The sequence below is a fragment of the Pteropus alecto genome, unplaced genomic scaffold (genome assembly GCF_000325575.1).
Source record: "Pteropus alecto unplaced genomic scaffold, ASM32557v1 scaffold9, whole genome shotgun sequence".
Lineage (NCBI taxonomy): Eukaryota > Metazoa > Chordata > Mammalia > Chiroptera > Pteropodidae > Pteropus > Pteropus alecto.
In genome coordinates, this window is record NW_006442106.1 from 254,979 (window position 1) to 274,612 (window position 19,634).

General features: G+C 40.6%; 2 protein-coding genes across 2 annotated transcripts; both read right to left on the bottom strand.

Moving 5' to 3' along the window:
• Nucleotides 1–255: 255 nt before the first annotated feature.
• On the bottom strand, nt 256–4,108 carry LOC102878101 (protein FAM187B). Its single transcript, XM_006919859.2, has 2 exons — nt 3,396–4,108; nt 256–665 (listed from the first exon to the last, which is right to left on the bottom strand). Exons 1-2 carry the CDS (start codon nt 4,106–4,108, stop codon nt 278–280), a joined length of 1,101 nt encoding a protein of 366 aa, XP_006919921.1. The 3' UTR covers nt 256–277.
• Nucleotides 4,109–9,503: 5,395 nt separating this feature from the next.
• Nucleotides 9,504–10,217, bottom strand: LOC102878346 (protein FAM187B). The gene has a single exon (XM_006919860.1). The coding sequence runs from the start codon at nt 10,215–10,217 to the stop codon at nt 9,504–9,506; it is 714 nt and encodes a 237-aa protein (XP_006919922.1).
• Nucleotides 10,218–19,634: the final 9,417 nt, after the last annotated feature.

Below are 19,634 nucleotides of genomic sequence, written 5' to 3' on the forward strand. Positions count from 1 at the left end.
TTGAACTGGGGCGTGAAAACTCTTGGTTTCAGCTGGAGCCTCCCTCCAATAACTGGATAGGTAGTCTTGCCTCAGTTTCCTCATCTGTGGAATGGGGATTGCTAATGAGTCAACAGAGCAGGAACTGGAACAGGGAGGAGCTCAGTCACCCTTAGCTGTGGCTACCAGTCTGTTTCACCCACATGCATTCAGAGTATGGTACGGAGCAGGCACAAGCTATGGAAAGGACATATGGAAAGCATAGGTGGCCAGGTCTCTTGGACATTGCAGGTTTACTTTATTTCACCAGCAGCACATGGTTGCTTCTTTTGCTCCGTGAAGGGCGGAACAGCTTGAGCAGCATCCCAAGCAGGCCCAAGATGGTGCCCACCAGCAGCATCAGCTTCAGCCCCTTGAGGACAGAGTTGGCCTTCCCCTTCTGGGCCTCTCCTGCCTCCTGCTGTTGTCCATCTTCATCTCTCCTCAGACTCTCCAATATATCCAGCTTGGTCATGGGGTTGAATCGAGCTACAAGCTCCTGATGCACAAAGCACTTGTAAATGGCCGGCTGGAAGACTTGAAGTCGCCTGCCACCATTGGAGGGGTCCAAGATGGTGCTCACATCTTGGCCAGAGAGCTGGCCCTGCCAGGTCAGGGGTGTGTTGTTGGCTTCCCAGACAGTGGGCCTGCAAAGGAGTACAAGGTCAGCTGCAGTACCCAGGGGGAAAAGTGACAGATGTCTGAAGGAGCTGGAACCAGCAGCACCCTCCTCCCTGGAGAATAGCAAACAGCACCCCCTCTGAGGAGAACTATATAGCAGTGAGCAAGGGGAGAATGGGGGCATGAGAGCTGGGAGTTCTTAGAGCCTCACCCCTAACTGGGTGGGCCACCTGGCCAAATGCCTCCAGCTCTCTGAGCCTCCATTTCCCCATCCAAACACTGGAGGTGTAGTAGTTGTACCTACCTCAGACAGTTACTTGGAGGGATTTGCAAGAGTGCTCTCTAAATGATTTGTGTTCCCCTTTACCTGTCTGGCCTCATTTCCTCCGACATACTGGGCACAGTCCTGCCTCAGGGTCTTTGCCCTGGCTGCTCCCTTTGCCTCAGTGCTTGCCTTCAGTGTACCTTCTTTCAGTCCTGGCTAAATTGGTATCTTCTCAGAGACACCTTCCCTGACCTTCTCATTTAAACTTTCACCTTGCCCAGTCGCATCCTTTCTTCCTCCCCTATTGCTGTCTAAAATACTGTATATTTTATTCATTTGATTACTTTATTGCTCCATGAGGGCAGGAATCTTTTTCAGTTTTGTTCTGTACTGCATCCCGGATACGTAGAACAGTGCTTGGCTTATGAATGGTCAGTGGTAAGTGAATAATGTGGTAAGTAAATTATGTGGAAAGCAAATAAGTGAATCAGACATATTTCATGCCCATCACAGATGAAGAACAGAGGGGACACTCAACAGACAACATTGACAAGGCCAACTGATAATCATACAAGCAATAAGTAATACCTATTAATGTAGAACTGTTTGTCAGACATTGTTGTTAAGTGTCTTTCCAGTTATTTGCCCCCTTAGACATCACAATTACCCCATGAGGCCGGGGCCAGCAAGACGTCTGTACTGAGTTAGATAGCGTTCTCCCCAAATTCATGTTCTAAGTGGACATAAGAATGTGACCTTATTTGGAAATAAGGTCATTGCAGATGTAATTAGTTAAGATGAAGTCGGACTGCAGTAGGGTGGGCCCTAAATCTAATATGACCTGTGTCATTCTAAAAAAAAAGAGAAGAGACTCAGACACACGGGGAGAACTCCAAGTGATGATGGAGGCAGAGATTGGAGTGATGTAGCTAAGAGCCAAGGAAGGCCCAGGACTGCCAGCCACCACCAGAACCAGCATCTCAGACAGCACATGGTCCCGCCGACACCTCAATTTTGGACTTTTAGCCTCCAGAACTCTAAGTGAATTCCTGTTGTCTTAAACCGTCCAGTTTGTGGTACTTTCTTATGGTAGCCCTACCAAATGAATACAACCTCGATTCTACATATGGGAAAACTGAGGCCCAGAGAGACGCCACAGGCCCAAAGTCACACAGATGAAAAGTGACAGAGCTGGGATTGGAACCTAGGCCTGGTCGAACCCAAAGCTTGAGACAGAAACCTCACAAGAAGTTGGCTTTAAAAGCACGGGCAATTCTTGAAGCCTTGGTGACCTCTTTTGATTCTGATCTCAAGTTCCCAATGACTGGCACCCAGGATCTCCTTGTCAGCAAATGACATAGATGTCCCAGTGTAAATGGGAGGAGAGAGTCACATGTACTTTCCTGCCCTTCTGAACTGTGGTATTCTTTTAGAGAGCGGGTATTTCTTTTATACTTAAAGGAGGAAGAAAGTAGGAAATGAGACAAAATAATGAGAATGAGAAAAGGGGAGAAGTAGAAATCACGGTTGGAATAAACACGTAAAAGAAAACGAGTTGGAAGTGGAGAGGCCAGTTTCCACGGAGCCTGTAGATGCAGAGGTCCCAAGTGGTTCTGAGGGCTACCCCCTTGCAAGGGAGGGGCTGCTGCTGGCATGTGGGCCAGGAGGGCAAGGGGACCTCATGGTGTATGTAAGATTAAAGGTCTGCCGTGCCACTTCCCACCACAGGTCTTCCTGAGCAAGGACTGTATCCCTCCAAGCTGCACTTTTCCCATCTATAAATGGACCTCCTTGGAGTCCACAGCTCCTGGGGCCAGTAAGGTGGGACGGCAGAGGATGCAGTCCATGAAGAGAGTTTGTCCAGGAACTGGCCCCCCGTGAAAGTACGGCACTATAAGTAGTTGTAGTTACTACTGGGGTAGGGGCGGGTGGGGAAGAGGAGGCACCTGGGGAGATTTCCCAGGGGCTCCAGGAAGGAAGAAGATAAGAACATGAGTGTGAACTCTGAGAGGCAGACTCTGATGGGCATGCCCGGGGCACCGTCTTCTCCTGGAGCCTGCTGACCCTCTGATATGAGTCAGAGGACTCAGAGCCCCAAGGCTTCCCAGTCTTCCTTCTGAAGAGCCTCACCACCCACCTTAGTTTCTCCCATCCCAGCCCTGACCACCCTGGACTGCCTTCATGCTGGGCTGAGGGCTTTCTGAGGGCAGGAAGTTTGGTGACCTCCATATCCACAGCATCACCCAGTGCAGGGCCAGAATCAGCAGAGCCCTTTCTGAGTTTTAGCTGTCCTTGTTCTACCTGTGTGATGCAATAGTGTGTGGGCACCAGAGGATATTTGCCAAAGGAACATCTGAAGAAGCCAGTGGAGAGAGCCTGTGAGGCTGACCCACATAGAACCCCTCCCACTGCACGAATTAACCACAAAGGCTCCCAGACCAGCAGAGCCTAGCTAGGGGTCTAGGGCAGGGCTGGTGCCCATTTCTATCACCTGTAGATGGATCCTGGGGGACAGGTGAGCCACGCAGATCCTGACTCCTCACTGAGCTCGAAGTTGTCAAAAATGATGTCCTTCCCATTTGATGTTTCACATGGGACATTACAGGCTTCCACCTGCATCTCAGGCCGCATGCGGCTGGACCACAGCCTAGCACCTCCCAGATAGAGCCAGCAGGGCAAGGGTTTCTCCAGAGGCTCCTGAATGTAGCAGTACCCCAGGCGTTTGCGCTCACCCGGCTCCCCGCAGCGGTTACAGTCCTGCCAGGGATCCCAGTGAGTGAAGATGAGCTCTTTGCTGCCCAGACTCAGGGACTCACTCTGCAGGGGCTTTTGGCCCAGGCCTCTGTGTGTAATATGCAGGATGCTGACGTCCTGAAAGTCAATCTCGTACTGCACCACTTGGGTGCCGTTCTTGTCCTGGCAGTTGTAGAAGCCCGTCTGGGATGGCAATGGATTTTTAATGAGAATGCTGCCTCCAGGCCTTATTTCTACGTTCGGAACACTGAGGGGGTGGCTGGACCAGTTGGTCTCATCATGCAGGAAAAAGTAGTGCCACTGTGCCCCAGAGGAGTTGCAATGCAGTAAGATATCATTGTTGGAAAGTAGGGCCCGTTGGCATAACTTGCCATGGGAACAGTTGATGGAAACATAGAATCCCAGCACTGGGACAGCAAAGCTGAGCAGCAGCCACAGGGTGGTCAGCATGGTGGACTGGGACTGTGGCAGTGGGCCGGGCACCACTCTGGACATTGTGAGGTCACTCATGAAACTCAGACCTCAGCCCTGCACAGCAGAATTAACTGCAGTTCATCCCATGGATGTGTGAGGTCATGATCCCTATTTGTTTTGTGACAAGTCAACAACCCTATTTAATTTCTCTTTCAAGCCCTCTACTCTGCTGGAGTAGGAGGAATTTTAATTTATCTATTCAGGATTTTCACTACCATCCCAATACTTTAGCATTAAAGTGTCACGTGTGAACAATCAACACATTTTTCCTAAAGACCTACTAAGTTCTGGGCACAGTTTTTAGTGCTAAGGATGAAGAGGTCAATAAATCCCCTGGTTATCATTCTTAACTCACACCTGTCCCCCAGCCTCTCCTCTCCAGCCTTGTTAGCCTCACTGCTTGTTTGCTGTCTCCTGAACATAGCAGGTAAGCAAAGGGCTCCCACCTCAGCTTTGCACATGCTGGTCCCTGGCTCTTTCCACAGATATCTGCATGACTCAATTCATTTAAACAAATAAATATTTTTCTCAGTTGTCCCCTTCTCAAACCCTTTTCTAAACTCCTTCTTAGTCCTAAAACAAAATAATTGTGCAGGCTTGATCTGCCTTCATTCACTCATTTCAAAAATGTTTACTGAATGCCTACCGTGTGCTAACTGTTATTCTAATCACAGCAGTGAACAGGTTAGGAAAAGCCTCTGCCCTCCTTGAACTTACCTTCTAGTGGAAGAGACAGATAATAAAAAAATATATAATAAATACTGTCAGATATAATAGATTCTCATTATGTACACAGTTATTTTTCTATAAAGTTGCTGAACTAGCAAATACTGAAACACTGTTCCTAGAAGAAACACAGGGTTAGGGTCCTACAGGCCATAAGTTTTTTTGTCAACTGATCAGCACAGAATCTTATTTTAGGTGTGTTTTCTTAAAGACACCTTATTTAATATTTATTGTTGGTTCATTAACTTGTAGCCAATAGCACTATAACTCGTACCTAAACAAAGCTAATCTAATACATACATATTCTTCATAAGGCACATCACAGCCTTCTTGCCCTTAGGAACACTAGATAGCACTTCAGCACTATGTTTAGGAATCATTTTAAACAGCAAAATCACCAAATCAAAGCACAAATATGTAAAGAAAAAGTGGCACTAAATAAACCTTGAATAAGGATACTCGTTAATAGTATGAGAGCTAAAACAAGGCAGAGCGTCACCTTGTTCAGCTTCAGCTGGGAACATGCATTGGTAGGTGACTCAATTTTTTTGCTACTCTGTGCATGTCTGTAAATGATTATGAAAGCACCGTGGGTATTGATTTGGGGGTTACGAATAAATTTTAGTGAGTAGGTGAATTCATAAGTATGGAACCCTTGAATAATGAGGACTGGCCATAATAACTGCTAAAGAGAAAAATAGAGCAGGAAAATGGGTACAGGAAGTGAAAGATGGTATATAGGTATGAACTATATTAGGGAGGATGATCAGGCTTATCTGAGTATTCTCTAAGGAGGTGAAGTTTCATCAACACCTGAATGAAGTGTGATAAAGAGACATGTGGATTTCTGAAGGAAAACTATTCCCCAGGAGAAGGCTAGACACAGACATCGCTGCTGGGTTAGTGTATTTAAAGGGTGCGGAGGCCAGAGTAACTGAGGAAGAATGGACAAGGGGGAGTGGTGAGTAGGTGAGGTCAAAGTTCATCTAGTCTTTGATAGGACATACTGCCTTTTTCCCTTTACCTGGCTATTTAAGGCTAGGGTCTCTCTTAGTCATGCCGCTGCCCCATGTGGGGACCTCTACAGGTTATTTTTAGCATAAGCTGTATGCTTAGACTCAGGAATTGTTGCTTTTATGTATCTTGTTACCACCCCCCACCCCAGGAGTGGCACATCCTTTCTGCTCTTACTTCCTCTCTGCTCTCAGATCTACAAAACCACCTAGACTTTTTTGTCTGCTTCCCAGGACCTTATAATGTCCCTCTATATAAGACATATTAACACCTATACTCCTATTGTTTCCCCTCTATCTCTCTCCTTCTCTGTCTTTCTTTTCAGTCCAGGGAATCTTTTCTAAACAGGTAAGCAGGGCTATGGAAAGACTGTAGGAAAGTCCATTTCAATTTTAATTTTATCTAGATGGAAAGTCATAAACTGACTGAATTCAGCCTGAATATATGTTTTAATAGGCCTCAGAAGATGTTTTTAGAATATTTAAATCAGTGACCAAAATGTAAAATCCAAGGGATTTCATACAAGAGTCTAGATTCCTTGCTATTCTTTAAATAATGTGGGTGAGTTTCTGCTTACTGCTACAAATTGAGTAGCTTACATCAGACAAACCCTCTTAATTATAACAACTGTGGATTTTATGATAATATGATTACAATGTTTAAGAAATGACACGATGAAGATTCAAATCTATATAGAAGAATCAAACGGAAATACTAGAATTAAAAAATAAAAGTTGTAAAATTAAGAATTCACTAGAAAAGGTAACAATCTATTAGATACAACAGAGGGGAGGATCAGGAAAATGAAAACTGTGTCCATAGAAAAATATCTTTACTGAAACATGCAAAGGAAAAAGATAGGAAAAAAATACAGAAAATAGTGTAAGAGACTTGTGAGATATGATGAAAATGTCTAAAATGCATGTAAATGAAGACCCAGAATTAAAAGAGATAGGAGCATAAGCAATATTTGAAGAGATACGGAATGAAAATGTTCCAAGACTGATGAAAGACATTAAGTCACAAAGTCAATAAGGTCTTTAAACTCCACACAGGATAATAAAGGGAACTACACATAGCAACTTTATAAGAACACATTGCTGAAAGCCAGAGAAGAAATCTTAAAAATGACCAAGGGAGAAAAAGATACATTACTTTCGAAGCAACAACTATAAGACCCCACATTGACTTACAAAAAGAAATAACGGAAGCTGGAAGACAATGGGATGACATCTTCAAAGCACATAAAGAAAATGATTGCCAATCTAGAACTCTCTCTATAGAAGTCTATACACTAAAATGAAAATATTCTTCAAAGATGGAAGCCAAAAAAACAAGTTATTTTCAGATTAAAACAGAGAATTCACCATAGCAGAGCTCACTAAAAGTAATAGTAAAGTGAATTCTCCAGGCAGCAGGAAAATTATCTCCAAAGGAAGCAAGTCACTCCAGGAATGAAAAGCACCCAAAGAGTAAAATTTGGGTAAAAGTAAATTAATATAGAGAGTGTTTTAAAATGTCTCATGGGGTATAAAATATACGTGAAGTAAAAATAACTGATAACAAGAGACAACAGATGGAAGGAGAATAAATGGAGCTAAAAGATTATAAAGTCTCTGCATTGTCTAGGAAATGGCACAAGTATAAATTTATATTGTATTCTAATAAGTGATAATGTTGTAATCTCTAGAGCAAATAATAAAATAATGCATATTTAATAAACTAATAGAGGGAGAAATGGAAGGATAATTTAAAAACACTTGATGAGTCCAAAAGCAAGAAAAGAACCAAAGAAAAGATGGAAAAAGTAGAAAGCAAACAGGAATATGGTAGATTGAAATCCAACTATATTAGTAATTATATCAAAGTAAATGAACTAAATATTAAAAGACAAAGATTTTAAGACTTAAGACAAAAATAAATATCTAAATGTGTACTGCTTAAAAGATAATCACCTTAAATAAAAGATATTGAAAAGTCAAATGTAAAAACATGGGAAAATATGCAAATGCTAACCAAAAGAAAAACTGGTGTAGTAGCTATACTAATAACAGAAAGTAGATATAAGGCCAAAAATATTAATAGAGATTACAAAAGACATTTGATAAAGTAGTCAATCCAGTAGGAAGATACATAGATCTTAAGTTTGTGTGAACCTAAAAGTATATAAAGCAAAACATGATTGTACTAAATGTTGAAAGAGACAAATCCACAATGGAATATGCAAACAAAAATTTAGTAGAGAAATAGAAGATTTGAACCATATGATATAAACTCGACCTAATTCATGTAACAGAACACTCCACTTAACTTTAGAACATACATTCCTTTCACATTCACATGAAATATTTGCCAAAATTGACCATATTTTAGGCCATCCAAAAATGTTAAATGAACTGAATCACATTTTTACCAGAGGAATTAAGCTGGACACATATGACAAAAAGATAACAAGAACATCCTCGAATATTTAAAGATTATACAATGAAATTTCAAAATAACTGATGGGTCAAAAGAGAAATCACAAAAATAGAAAGTTTTCTTAACTGACTGGAGATGAAAATGTAACATCAAATTTGTGAATGCAGGTAAGTTGTGCTTAGGGGAAAATTTACAGCCTAAATACATACTTTGGGGAAAAAGGGATAAAAACTAGAGATCTAAGAAAGCATCGCAAATACTAGAAATGAATTAGATAAAAAACAAAAGTACAATTAAAAAAAAATCAAGAAATAAAAGTAGATTGTTTAAAAAGATGAATGAGATTGATATAGCCCTAGCGAGATTGATCAAGAAAAAAGGAAGGGGACCTAAATAACTAATATTAGTAGTGAAAAATGAGGTATTACTACAGATGATGAGAGATTATTACAAACAACTTTTGGCCAAAACTTCCGAAAATTTAGATGAAATGGATAAATTCATTGAAAAACTCAACAATTGAATAAGAAAAAATCTGTAGTTCTAGATTACTATTAAAGAAATTGAATCTGTAGTCAAAAACATATGTACAAAAAAAGCCTCTAAGCCCAGAAAGCTTTACCAGTAAATTCTTCTAAACATTTCTTAACAATTAAGAAATGAAATAAATCTTTCAAAACCTTTCCAGAAATAGAAAAAGATATAACACTTCCAAACTTCCATGAGGCCAGCATCATCTTGATACCAAAAGCTTATAAGGACATTACAACAAAGGAAGACCTATACTACCAGATATCACGACTTATTATGAAGGTATAATAATTAAGACACATTGGTACAAGTAGGGATAGACAAATTGTTATCAGTCAGAGCTCCATGAGGAGACAGGAACAACAGTTGTGTCTATGTTGGCATGAGCATAGGCCAGAGTGTCTTGGTCTCTAGGTTTTATGTTTGAATATCAAGAAACTATGAGGGCAGGGACTAGACCTTTGTTGGTCACCATCATGTCCACAATATCACCCTAGAGCCTGGCTGAGAAGAGGTACCAGAGAATTCTTGCTGAATAAACATCTGAACAAGCCAGTGGGGAGACCCCTTCCTGCATCGATTGACCATGAAGGCCTATGGGCTTGAAGACAGAGCCTACTTTTCCATTGGAAGGTAAACCCCTGTCCCAGGTGGGCACAGGAAACAAAGCCTAGTCCAGTCACCTGTAGATGGAGGCCAAGGGGCAGGTGAGCCATATGTTGGTCAACTTGCCCAACTGGTAAATGTCAAAGATGAAGTATGGCTGGTTGATTTCCTTGAAGTGGTCACAGGGTACAAGGCAGGCTTCCACCTGCATTTCAGGCCGCATGCGGCTGTCTTTCACCTTCTCCACTCTCAGATAGAGCCAACAAGGCATGGGTTTCTCCAGGGGCTCCTCAATGTAGCAGTACCCCAGGCGTTTGCGCTCACCCGGCTTCCCGCAGCGGTTACAGTCCTGCCAGGGCTCCCATTGGGTGAAGATAAGTACACTGGTACCCAGCTTCAAAGTCTCATTCTGAAGGGGCTTTTGGCCCAGACCTTTGTGTGTAATATGCAGGGTGGTGACATCCTGGAAATCAAGCTCATAGTCCACCACGAGGGCACTCTCATTGTCCTGGCAGTGATAGAGGCCTGTCTGGGAGGGCTGAGGGTTGGTCAGTTGGAGGCTGCCCCCAGGCAGTTTCTTTATGTTAGGCATTGAGGACACCAGCAATGGCTCCTCCTCAAGAATAGAAGAGTAGTACCAGAGTGCCTTTGGATGGTCACACTGCAGGACAACATCATTGCCTGAGAGTAGAGCCTGCTGGCAGAGACTCTTGTAGGCACAGCTGATTAATATCTGGGTCCACAAAGTGGGGAGAGAAAGACTAAGCAGCAATAGGGTGGCCAGCATTGTAGCCCAAGACTACAGAAGAAGGCTGGGAACCACCTTGGACATTGTGAAGTCATCCACAGAACTCAGACATCAGTCCTGGGCAGTAGAATGAACCTTGGTCCACCGCACTTCCAGGAGGACAGTTCATGTCATCAGATAGCTTGGCATAGGTTATAGGGTCAAAAACTTAAATATCCACAAGAGCTGGACAGGAAACAAAATGAGTGAACCTAAGTCAGAACAAGTGAACTAAAAAGCCAAATTATTTGTCCTCCTCCTACCCAAAAGGCAATGGTGAAATGGGACAAATGGCTTCATGTACATCAGGAAAAAAGAAGAGGAGACACACAGAAATCACTGGTCTGTACTGTTTCTAAAATCCAGAAAGAAGATACAGCAAGGGCTTCCTATCTTGTAGATCAGGAGAATTCCTTAATTAGCACCAAATCAGCTTCTTGGGGGTGGGGTTCCCCAAACCTTTGTTCTCTGTGGCTCATGTCTCTCTTCTTCAGGGAGGTATCTCCTTTCCATTGTCTTCCTTAGCTACATCTGAACTGGCACTGGAAGATGTGAGCTCCTTAGCACATGAGCAGTTTTCTCAGTGTGCTTGCTATCTCCCAAAGTTTAGGACTTAAAGATTCTTATAAGCCGCCAGCCAATTCCACATGAAAACGAAAACAAACACACCATCCACCGTTCTGTTCAAGATGTTCCCTACTCCTTGCTCTCTCATTCTCCCTCTCTTTCTCCCCCTCTCTCTGTCATTACAAGCATCTTAAAGTCTACCAGGCATCCATGGAGAGCCATATTCTTCCATCTTTTGTTCACTGAGCGTTTTTGTCTACCAGGGAGTAACTTAAGGATATTTCTGGGAGTATCTTAATTCATTCAGAGATTTTAACAATGGTTAACAGTGATTTAATTAGTGATATTCCTTGATTTTATCCGTGACAAAAGCTAAGTTCTAATTGGGCTTTGTTTCCCAAAGGCCTTCCCAATTTTTGGCAAACTTTGGCCAATGTTCACTCCTAGTGTTCTGTATTTCAACTACTTCCCCTAAAGCTGTAAGTTCATTAAATACTTTATCTGCCATCAAGAGTATCTCAGGCAATAGTCTCTAGCCTTCTTGTTTCAAATAAGTTTTCTTGTTCCATTTGCTCTATCTCTAAGTCAATGCCATGTGTCTTTATTTTTATTATAGCAGCACCCCACTCCTTATATCAATTTCTGTATCACTCAAGATAGGCTATTTGTTACTACACAGTAATAAACTTTTCCCAAATCTCAATGGCTTACAAAACAAGGTTTTATTTCACACTCAGGCTCCATGTCCATTGTGAGCTGGCATTATAATCATCAGGGATCCAGGTTGATGGAGCAACTCCCATTTCCAATTTCATTCCAGAGGAGGAAGAAAGAGAGCTCTGTAGTATTTTATGTCTACAATTAAATGCTCTGGCCTTAAAAGACACATGTCACTCGTTCACTAACCATTAGCCAGAAATAGTTACATGGCATCACCAATTCACCAACCCAACAAAGGAATGGAATTCTATATGTCCTGAAACAGTTGGCAAATAGCAGTTAGTAATGATAACCACAGCTAATGTCTACTATAAGGAGACCATAAAATTATACCATAAAATTAAAACCATTATATTATACCATAAAATTAAATACATTCTCAAAATCTTCCCATCAGATCTCTCCTGATTCCTGGAGTTCCAGTCAAGATAGTGGGGTAGATAAAAGCAGGGTTTCCTCCCTTCCATGACAGCATTAAAGTTACAACCAAATTGTAAAACAAACAACTTGGAGAACCACCTGAAGTTTAGCTTATCATAACACATACATCTGAGAATATTAAAAAAAAAAAGCCACATTAAGTCTAGTAGAAGGGGCGGAGACATGAAGCAGGCTGGTTCCACACCCACACGTGGCAGCTGAGCAGTAGGAGGAAGAATGCAGCTACAGAGGCCCCCCCTGAAGTAACAAGAGGACCTAGCCCCCACATAGGGGCTCCCCAACACCGGGTTCCAGTCCCAGGAAAGGGAGTTCCCAGAAAATCTGACTATAAAAACCAGTGGGGACTCAAGCCATCTGGGTGAGACAGAAGGAACCTGAAAACTCAGACATTCCCTTAAAGGGCATGTGAACAGACTCATTTGCTCACAGACACTCACCCTGAGCTCTGGCGGAGTGTCAGCTACTCAGGAGGCACAAGAGACAGATGGGGAAAGGCTGAGTTGCATGATGCCAAGGCAAATGCTGGAGGGACAGTTGCCATTGCTCCTTTGTCAGGCCCCCTCCAGAGCAGTCTGCAGACGAGCGCCATCCTGCCTGTGTGAAACGCTCCCACCTCCCATCATGCAGCCAATTCTGAAGCTGCATTGGTCTGGAGAGATCAGCCAGCTCCACCCCATGTTGCCCTGGGGCCCCGTTGTACCCAGCCCACAAATTGCCTGCACTGGCCCATTGCTGGGCAGCCAGCCCCATCCTGCACCTTCCCTGGGCTGTGCATTTATTGGCAGGCAGCAGCCCTCAGCTCATGCTATCTACGTGCAGCCCACACATTTTGGGGGAGACTTTTGGTGGCGAGCCACTGGTGCCCACCTGAGTTGCAGTATCACTTGGGTGTATTGCAGGGGTATGAAGACCTGAGGCAGACAGAGGCTGGCTTTGCTGCAATCTCAGACTTTTACAAGAAAGTGCAGATTCAGCATTGGCTGGGTTAAATTCATTTGTTCTATCCTGGTGACTCCTTGGGTCCCCACCCCACCCCTAACTCACATGCCACCAAAGGCTCAGTTCTTCCAGCTGCAAAGTCATACAAGCAGCTGGCAAATAGCTCCAGGCCTTGAGGTGCACTGGTCCTTTTGCTAAGCCATCCCAGGTCTGGTACTGGGGATAACCAGTCTTGGCTCGCAGCATGGTCTCTCCCACTTGCCTCAAGATCTAGCATAGGCAGCAACCATTTGCGGATCACTCTGTAGCTCCTACCAGGTAGATCTGAGCAATCAAAGGCAGTGGCTGACCTTGGCCTACATGGGAACCAACATACCCAAAAGCTGGTGTCACACAACAACAGAGCATCACCTGACTAGCCCCATAAGTGGCACAACCAAAGGATGGCCTCAACAGGATATGAGACTGCTGGGGTGAATCCTACTTCACGGAGTCAGCCCCCAAACAGCTTTTCATACATTGTGAGCCTGGCTGATCCCCAAGCCAGTCAGCCTGAGAGTCAATCACATCCCGTGACATGATAACAGCAATCAAGGCTTAGCTACAGCAGAAAAGGACACACACAACCACACAAGGAACACACCCAGAGCCTCCGGCGCAGGTGATCAGGGAGACTGCACCAATGGGCCGCATAAGACACCTACTACATAAGGCTACCTGGCCAAGGTTAGGAGATGGGAGATGTAACAAATATTCCAAATACATAGAAACAAACAAAGAGAGGCAACTAAAATGAGAAAACTAAGGAACATGGTGCAAATGAAACAACAGGAGAAAACTCCAGAAAAAAAAACAAAAAAAAACTAAACAAAATGGAGGCAAGCAACCTACCAGAGACAGAGTTCAAAACACTGGTTATAAGGATGCTCAATGACCTTAGGGGGAGAATAAATTATCTCAGTGAGAACAACAATAGAGAGATAGTAAGTATAAAAAAGGACATAGACACCATAAAGAAGAACCAGTCAGAAATGAAGAATACACTAGAAGGAATCAACAGTAGATTAAATGAAGTGGAGGACTGAACCAGCAAATTGGAAGACAAAATAGCAGTAAACACCCAATTAGAACAACAAAAAGAAACAAAGAATAAAAAAAAAAAACTGAGGACAGTTTAAGAGACCTCTGGAACAACATCAAATGTACCAACACCCACAACATTCAGATATCAGAACAAGAAGAGAGAGAGCAAAGGACAGAGAATCAATTTGTAGAAATAATGACAGAAAACTTCCTTAACCTGGTGAAGGAAATAGACATAAAAGCCAAGGAAGCACAGAGTCCCAAATGAGAGGAACCCAAACAGACCTACACCAAGACATATCATCATTAAAATGCCAAAAGTTTGAGGCAAAGAGAGAATCCTAAAAGCAGCAAGAGAAAGGCAGCTAGTTACTTACCAGAGAGCTCCCATAAGAATGTCAGCTGATTTCTCAACAGAAACAAAAGGGATTGGCATGAAATATTAAAAGTGATGAAAAACAAGAACCTACAACCAAGACTACTCTACCCAGCAAGGCTATCAATTAAAATGGAAGGTAAGACAAAGAGCTTCCCAGACAGGAAAAAGCTAAAGGAATTCATCACCAACAAGAAATGTTAAGGGGACTTTTGTAAAAAAAAAAAAAAAGGGGGGGGGAACCCATAAATATGAATAATAAAATGGCAATGACTATGTACCTATCATTAATCACTTTAAATGTAAATGGATTCAATATTCCAATCAAAAGACATAGGGTAGCCGAATGGATAAGAAAACAAGCCCCATACATATGCTGTGACAAGAGACCCACCTCAGATCAAATGACTCACACAGGCTGAAAGTTAAGGGATGGAAAAAGATATTTTGTGAAAATGGAAATGGAAAAAAAAAAACTAGGGTAGCAATATTTATATCAGACAAAATAGACTCTAAAACAAAGGTTATAATAAGAGACAAAGAAGGGCATTACATAATGATAAAGGAATGAATACAACAAGAAGACATAACCCTAGTGAACATAGACACACCCAACATAGGAGCAGCTACAGATACAAAGCAATTCTTGACCAACATAAAAGGAAAAATTGATAGTAATACACTCTTAGTAGGAGACTTTAACACTCCATTGACACCAATGGACAGATTTTCCAGACAGAAAATCAGTAAGGAAACAGCAGCCTTAAAAGACATACTAGACCTGATGGATTTAAATGATATTTTCAGAGCATTTCACCCTAATGCAGCAGAATATACATTCTTCTCAAGTGCACATGGAACATTTTTCAGGATAGACCACATGATAGGACACAAAACGTCTCAACAAGTTTAAGAAGATTGAAATCATATCAAGTGTCTTTCTCCAACCATAAAGATATGAAACTAGAAATCAACAACAAGAAAAAACTGGAAAACACACAAATACATGGAGGTTAAACAACATGCTACTAAACAAGGAATGGGTTAACAATGAGATCAAGGAAGAAATCAAAAGATACCTACAGACAAATGAAAATGAAAACACGATGACTCAAAATCTATAGGATACAGTGAAAGCAGTCCTAAGAGGGAAATTCATAGCAATACAGCCCTACCTCAAGAAACAGGAAAAATTTCAAGTAAACAATCTACATTTAAACAATCTACCTTACACTTAAAAGAAATAGAAAAAGAACAGAAAACAGAGCCCTGCATGGGTAGAAGGAAGGAAATAATAAATATCAGAGCGGACATAAACAAAATAGAGTCTAGAAAAACAATACAAAAGATCAATGAAACCAAGAGCTGGTTCTTTGAAAGGATAACAAATTGATAAACTTTTAACCAGACTTATCAAGATAAAAATAGAGAGGACTCAAATAAATAAAATCAGATATTAAAGAGAAGTAACTATAAACTCCACAGAAATACAAAGGATTATAAGAAAATACTACAAGCAATTACACGCCAACAAATTGGACAAATTGGAAATGGATACATTCCTAGGAACATACAATCTCCCAAGACTGAATCAGAAAGAAATAGAAAATCTGAATCAATTGATTACCACCAAAGAAATTGAATCAGCAATTGAAAAACTTCCAAAAACAAAATTCCTGGACTGCGTGGCTTCAAAGGTGAATTTTACCAAATATTCAAAGAAAAATTAATACCTATTCTTCTCAAACTATTCCAAAAAATTCGAGAGGAGCTAAGGCTGCCTAACTCTTTGTATAAAACTACCATTACCCTAAATCCAAAACCAGACAAAGACAGTACGACAAAACAAAAAAACGGAAAACTATAGGTCAATATACCTTATGAACATTGATGTAAAAATCCTCAACAAAATATTAGCAAACTGAATTCAGTAATGCGTTAAAAATATAATATATCATGATCAAGTTGGATTTATTCCTGAAATGCAAGGTTGGTTTAATATCCGCAAATCAATTAATGTGATATACCACTTTAACAAATTGAAAGATAAAAATCACGATCATATCAATAGATGCAGAAAAAGCATTCAACAAAATCCAGCATATATTTATGATAAAAACCCTCAGCAAAGTGGGAATAAAGGGAACATATCTCAATATAATAAAGGCCATACATGACAAACTTATAGCTAACATACTCAATGGGGAAAGGCTAAAAGCATTTTCCTTATCGGGAAGAAGACAAGGATGCCCACTTTTATCACTTCTATTCAATATAATGTTGGGTGTCCTAGCTACAGCAATTAGACAAAAGAAAAGAAATAAAAAGCATCCAAAATGGAAAGGAAAAAGTAAAATTATCATTATTTGCAGATGACATGGTACTATATAGAGAGAACCCTAAAGATTCCACAAAAAAATTAGAACTGAAAAATGAATTTAGTAATTTTACATGATACAAAATTAATATTCAGAAGTCATTAATATTCAGTGCATTTTTTTATCCACCAATGATGAATTATCAGGAAGACAAATAAAGAAAACAATCCCATTTATAATCGCATCAAAAACAATAAAATACCTGGGAATCAAATTAACCAAGGAGATAAAAGGCTTGTTCTCAGAAAATTATGCCATTGAAAAAAGAAATGGAAGAAAATACAAATAAATGGAAGCATATACTGTGCTCATGGGTAGGAAGAATCAACGTCATTAAAATGGCCATACTACCCAAAGCAATCTATTGATTCAGTGCAATCTCTATCAAAATACCAATGGCATTTTTTCAGAGAACTAAAACAAATAATCAGAAACTTTATATGGAACCATAAAAGATCCCAAGCAATCATGGCAATCTTGAGAAAGAAGAGGGTTGAAGGTATCACATTACCTGGTATCAAACTATACTACAAGGCTATAGTAATCAAAACAGCATGGTACCATCATAGAAACAGACACATCGATTGATAGAACAGAATAGAGAGCCCAGAAATAAACCCACACCTATATAATCGTGTAATCTATGACAAAGGAGGCAAGAACATACAATGGGGTAATGACAGTCTCTTCAACAAATGGTGTTGGGAAAACTGTACAGATACATGCAAAAATACGAAACTGGACCATCTTCTTACACAATATACAAGAATAAACTCAAAATAGATTAAAGATTTAAATGTAAGACCCAAAACCCCAAAACTTGTAAAAGAAAACATAGGCACTAAACTCTCTGATATTGCTATTAGTACTGCTTTTTCTGATATATCTCCTTGGTCAAGAAAAACAAAAGAAAAATATAAATAAGTGGGACTACATCAAACTAAAAAGGTTTGGCCCAGCAAAGGAAACCATTGACAAAATGAAAAGACAACCTACTGAATGGCCGGAGATTTTGCTTATGATACATCTGACAAGGGGTTAATATCCAAAATCTATAAAGAACTCATACAACTAAACACCAAAAAATATATATATATCATCCAATTAAAAAATGGGCAGAAGACCTGAATAGGTATTTTTCCAAAGAGGACATACAGATGGCCAATAGAAATATAAAGATGCTCAAGGTCACTAATCATCAGAGAAATGCAAATTAAAACAACAGTGAGATATCACCTCACACTTGTCAGATTGACTATCATCAATAAATCAAAAAATGATAAATGTTAGCGAGAATGTAGAGGAAAGGGAACCCTTTTACACTGTTGATGGGATTGCAAATTGGTACTGCTACTATGGAAAACAGTCTGGAAAACAGTTTCCTCAAAAAATTAAAAATTGATCTATCTTTTGTGCCAGCAATTGCACTTCCGGGTATTTATCCAAAGAAAATCAAAACGCTAGTTTATAAAAATCTTATGTGCACTCTTATGTTCACTGTAGCAGTGTTCACAATAGCCAAGATATGGAAGCAACCTAAGTGCCCATTGATAGACGATTGATTGGATGACGAAGTTATGGTACATATATACAATGGATTATTACTCAGCCATTAAAAAAATGAAATCTTACCATTTGCAACGACATGGATGGAGCTAGAGGTTATTATGCTGATTGACATAAGTCAGACAGAAAAAGATAAATACCATATGATTTCACTTATATGCAGAATCTAAGGAACAAAAGAAATGAACAAACTGAATGAAAACAGACCCACAGATACAGAGAAAAAAACTGTTGATTGCCAGAGGGGAGGGAGTTGGGAGGCTGGGTGAAAAAGGTGAAGGGATGAAGTATAAATTAGTAGTTACAAAACAGTCATGGGGATTTAGAGTATAGCATAGAGAATATAGTCAATATTACTGTAATGGTTGTGTGCAGTAACAGATGGGTGTTAGATTAATCAGGAGGATAATTTCATAAATTATATAAATGTCTAACCACTGTACTGTATACCTGAAACTAATGTAAAAAAAAAAATCTCTCCTAAAGTTATATTGGCCAGGATTAGGTCTCATATGCAGATCCAAAGCAATCCCTGAAAGGAAAGGAAATTTCCATGATTGGTTTAAGCCAATCAGAATTTGTTCTCTAGGACTGGGGAAATACCATTTTTCTGACCACAGAAGTCAAAGAAAACTCAAACAAAATCAGGGCTTTGTATGCATGAAAGATGTAAAAGAGAATGTTTCTTTGGTGTAACCAACCATGTTTTCCACAGCATCCACTGATGAGAAATATCAGTCACACCAGGATTATGGTAGGCAGTGTATAAGCTACATGACCTTAGGCAAGTTGCTGAAACTTGCTAAACCTCAGTTTCATCATCTGTAAAATAGGGACAATAGAACTCTCTATTTTAAGCTATGATTGTTATAAAGCTTTCAAGAGATCATTCATGTCAAATTCTTGGCACAGTCTGGGTTTGGAATAAGATAGCAGTTAGGATAATGAAAATGTGGCCGAGGTTTCATTCACAGGCTCTGGGATCAGTTTTATTTCTTTATCCACTTTTTATTAGAGTAATTTGGTCTCACCAACCTCATCTTCTATGCTTGGTACGTTCATTAACTCTGTAAATAGTTATTGCTTACTCACTTGCATCAGGCACTAAGGATCCAGGCTAAGTTCCTGCCCTCTTGGAGCTTACATTCTAGTGGGGATGTATTAAACAGGATAAGTTAGGTTATGCTGTGCAACAAAAGAAATCTGGAATCTCAGTGGCTTAACACAATTTTCTTTTTGCTCATGCTACATGTCCAGTGTGAGTTTGTGATGAGATCTACCCCATATAGGCCCTTCAAATGCCATGCATTATGAAGACTGCACCATCTGCAACATCATTAGCTGCTA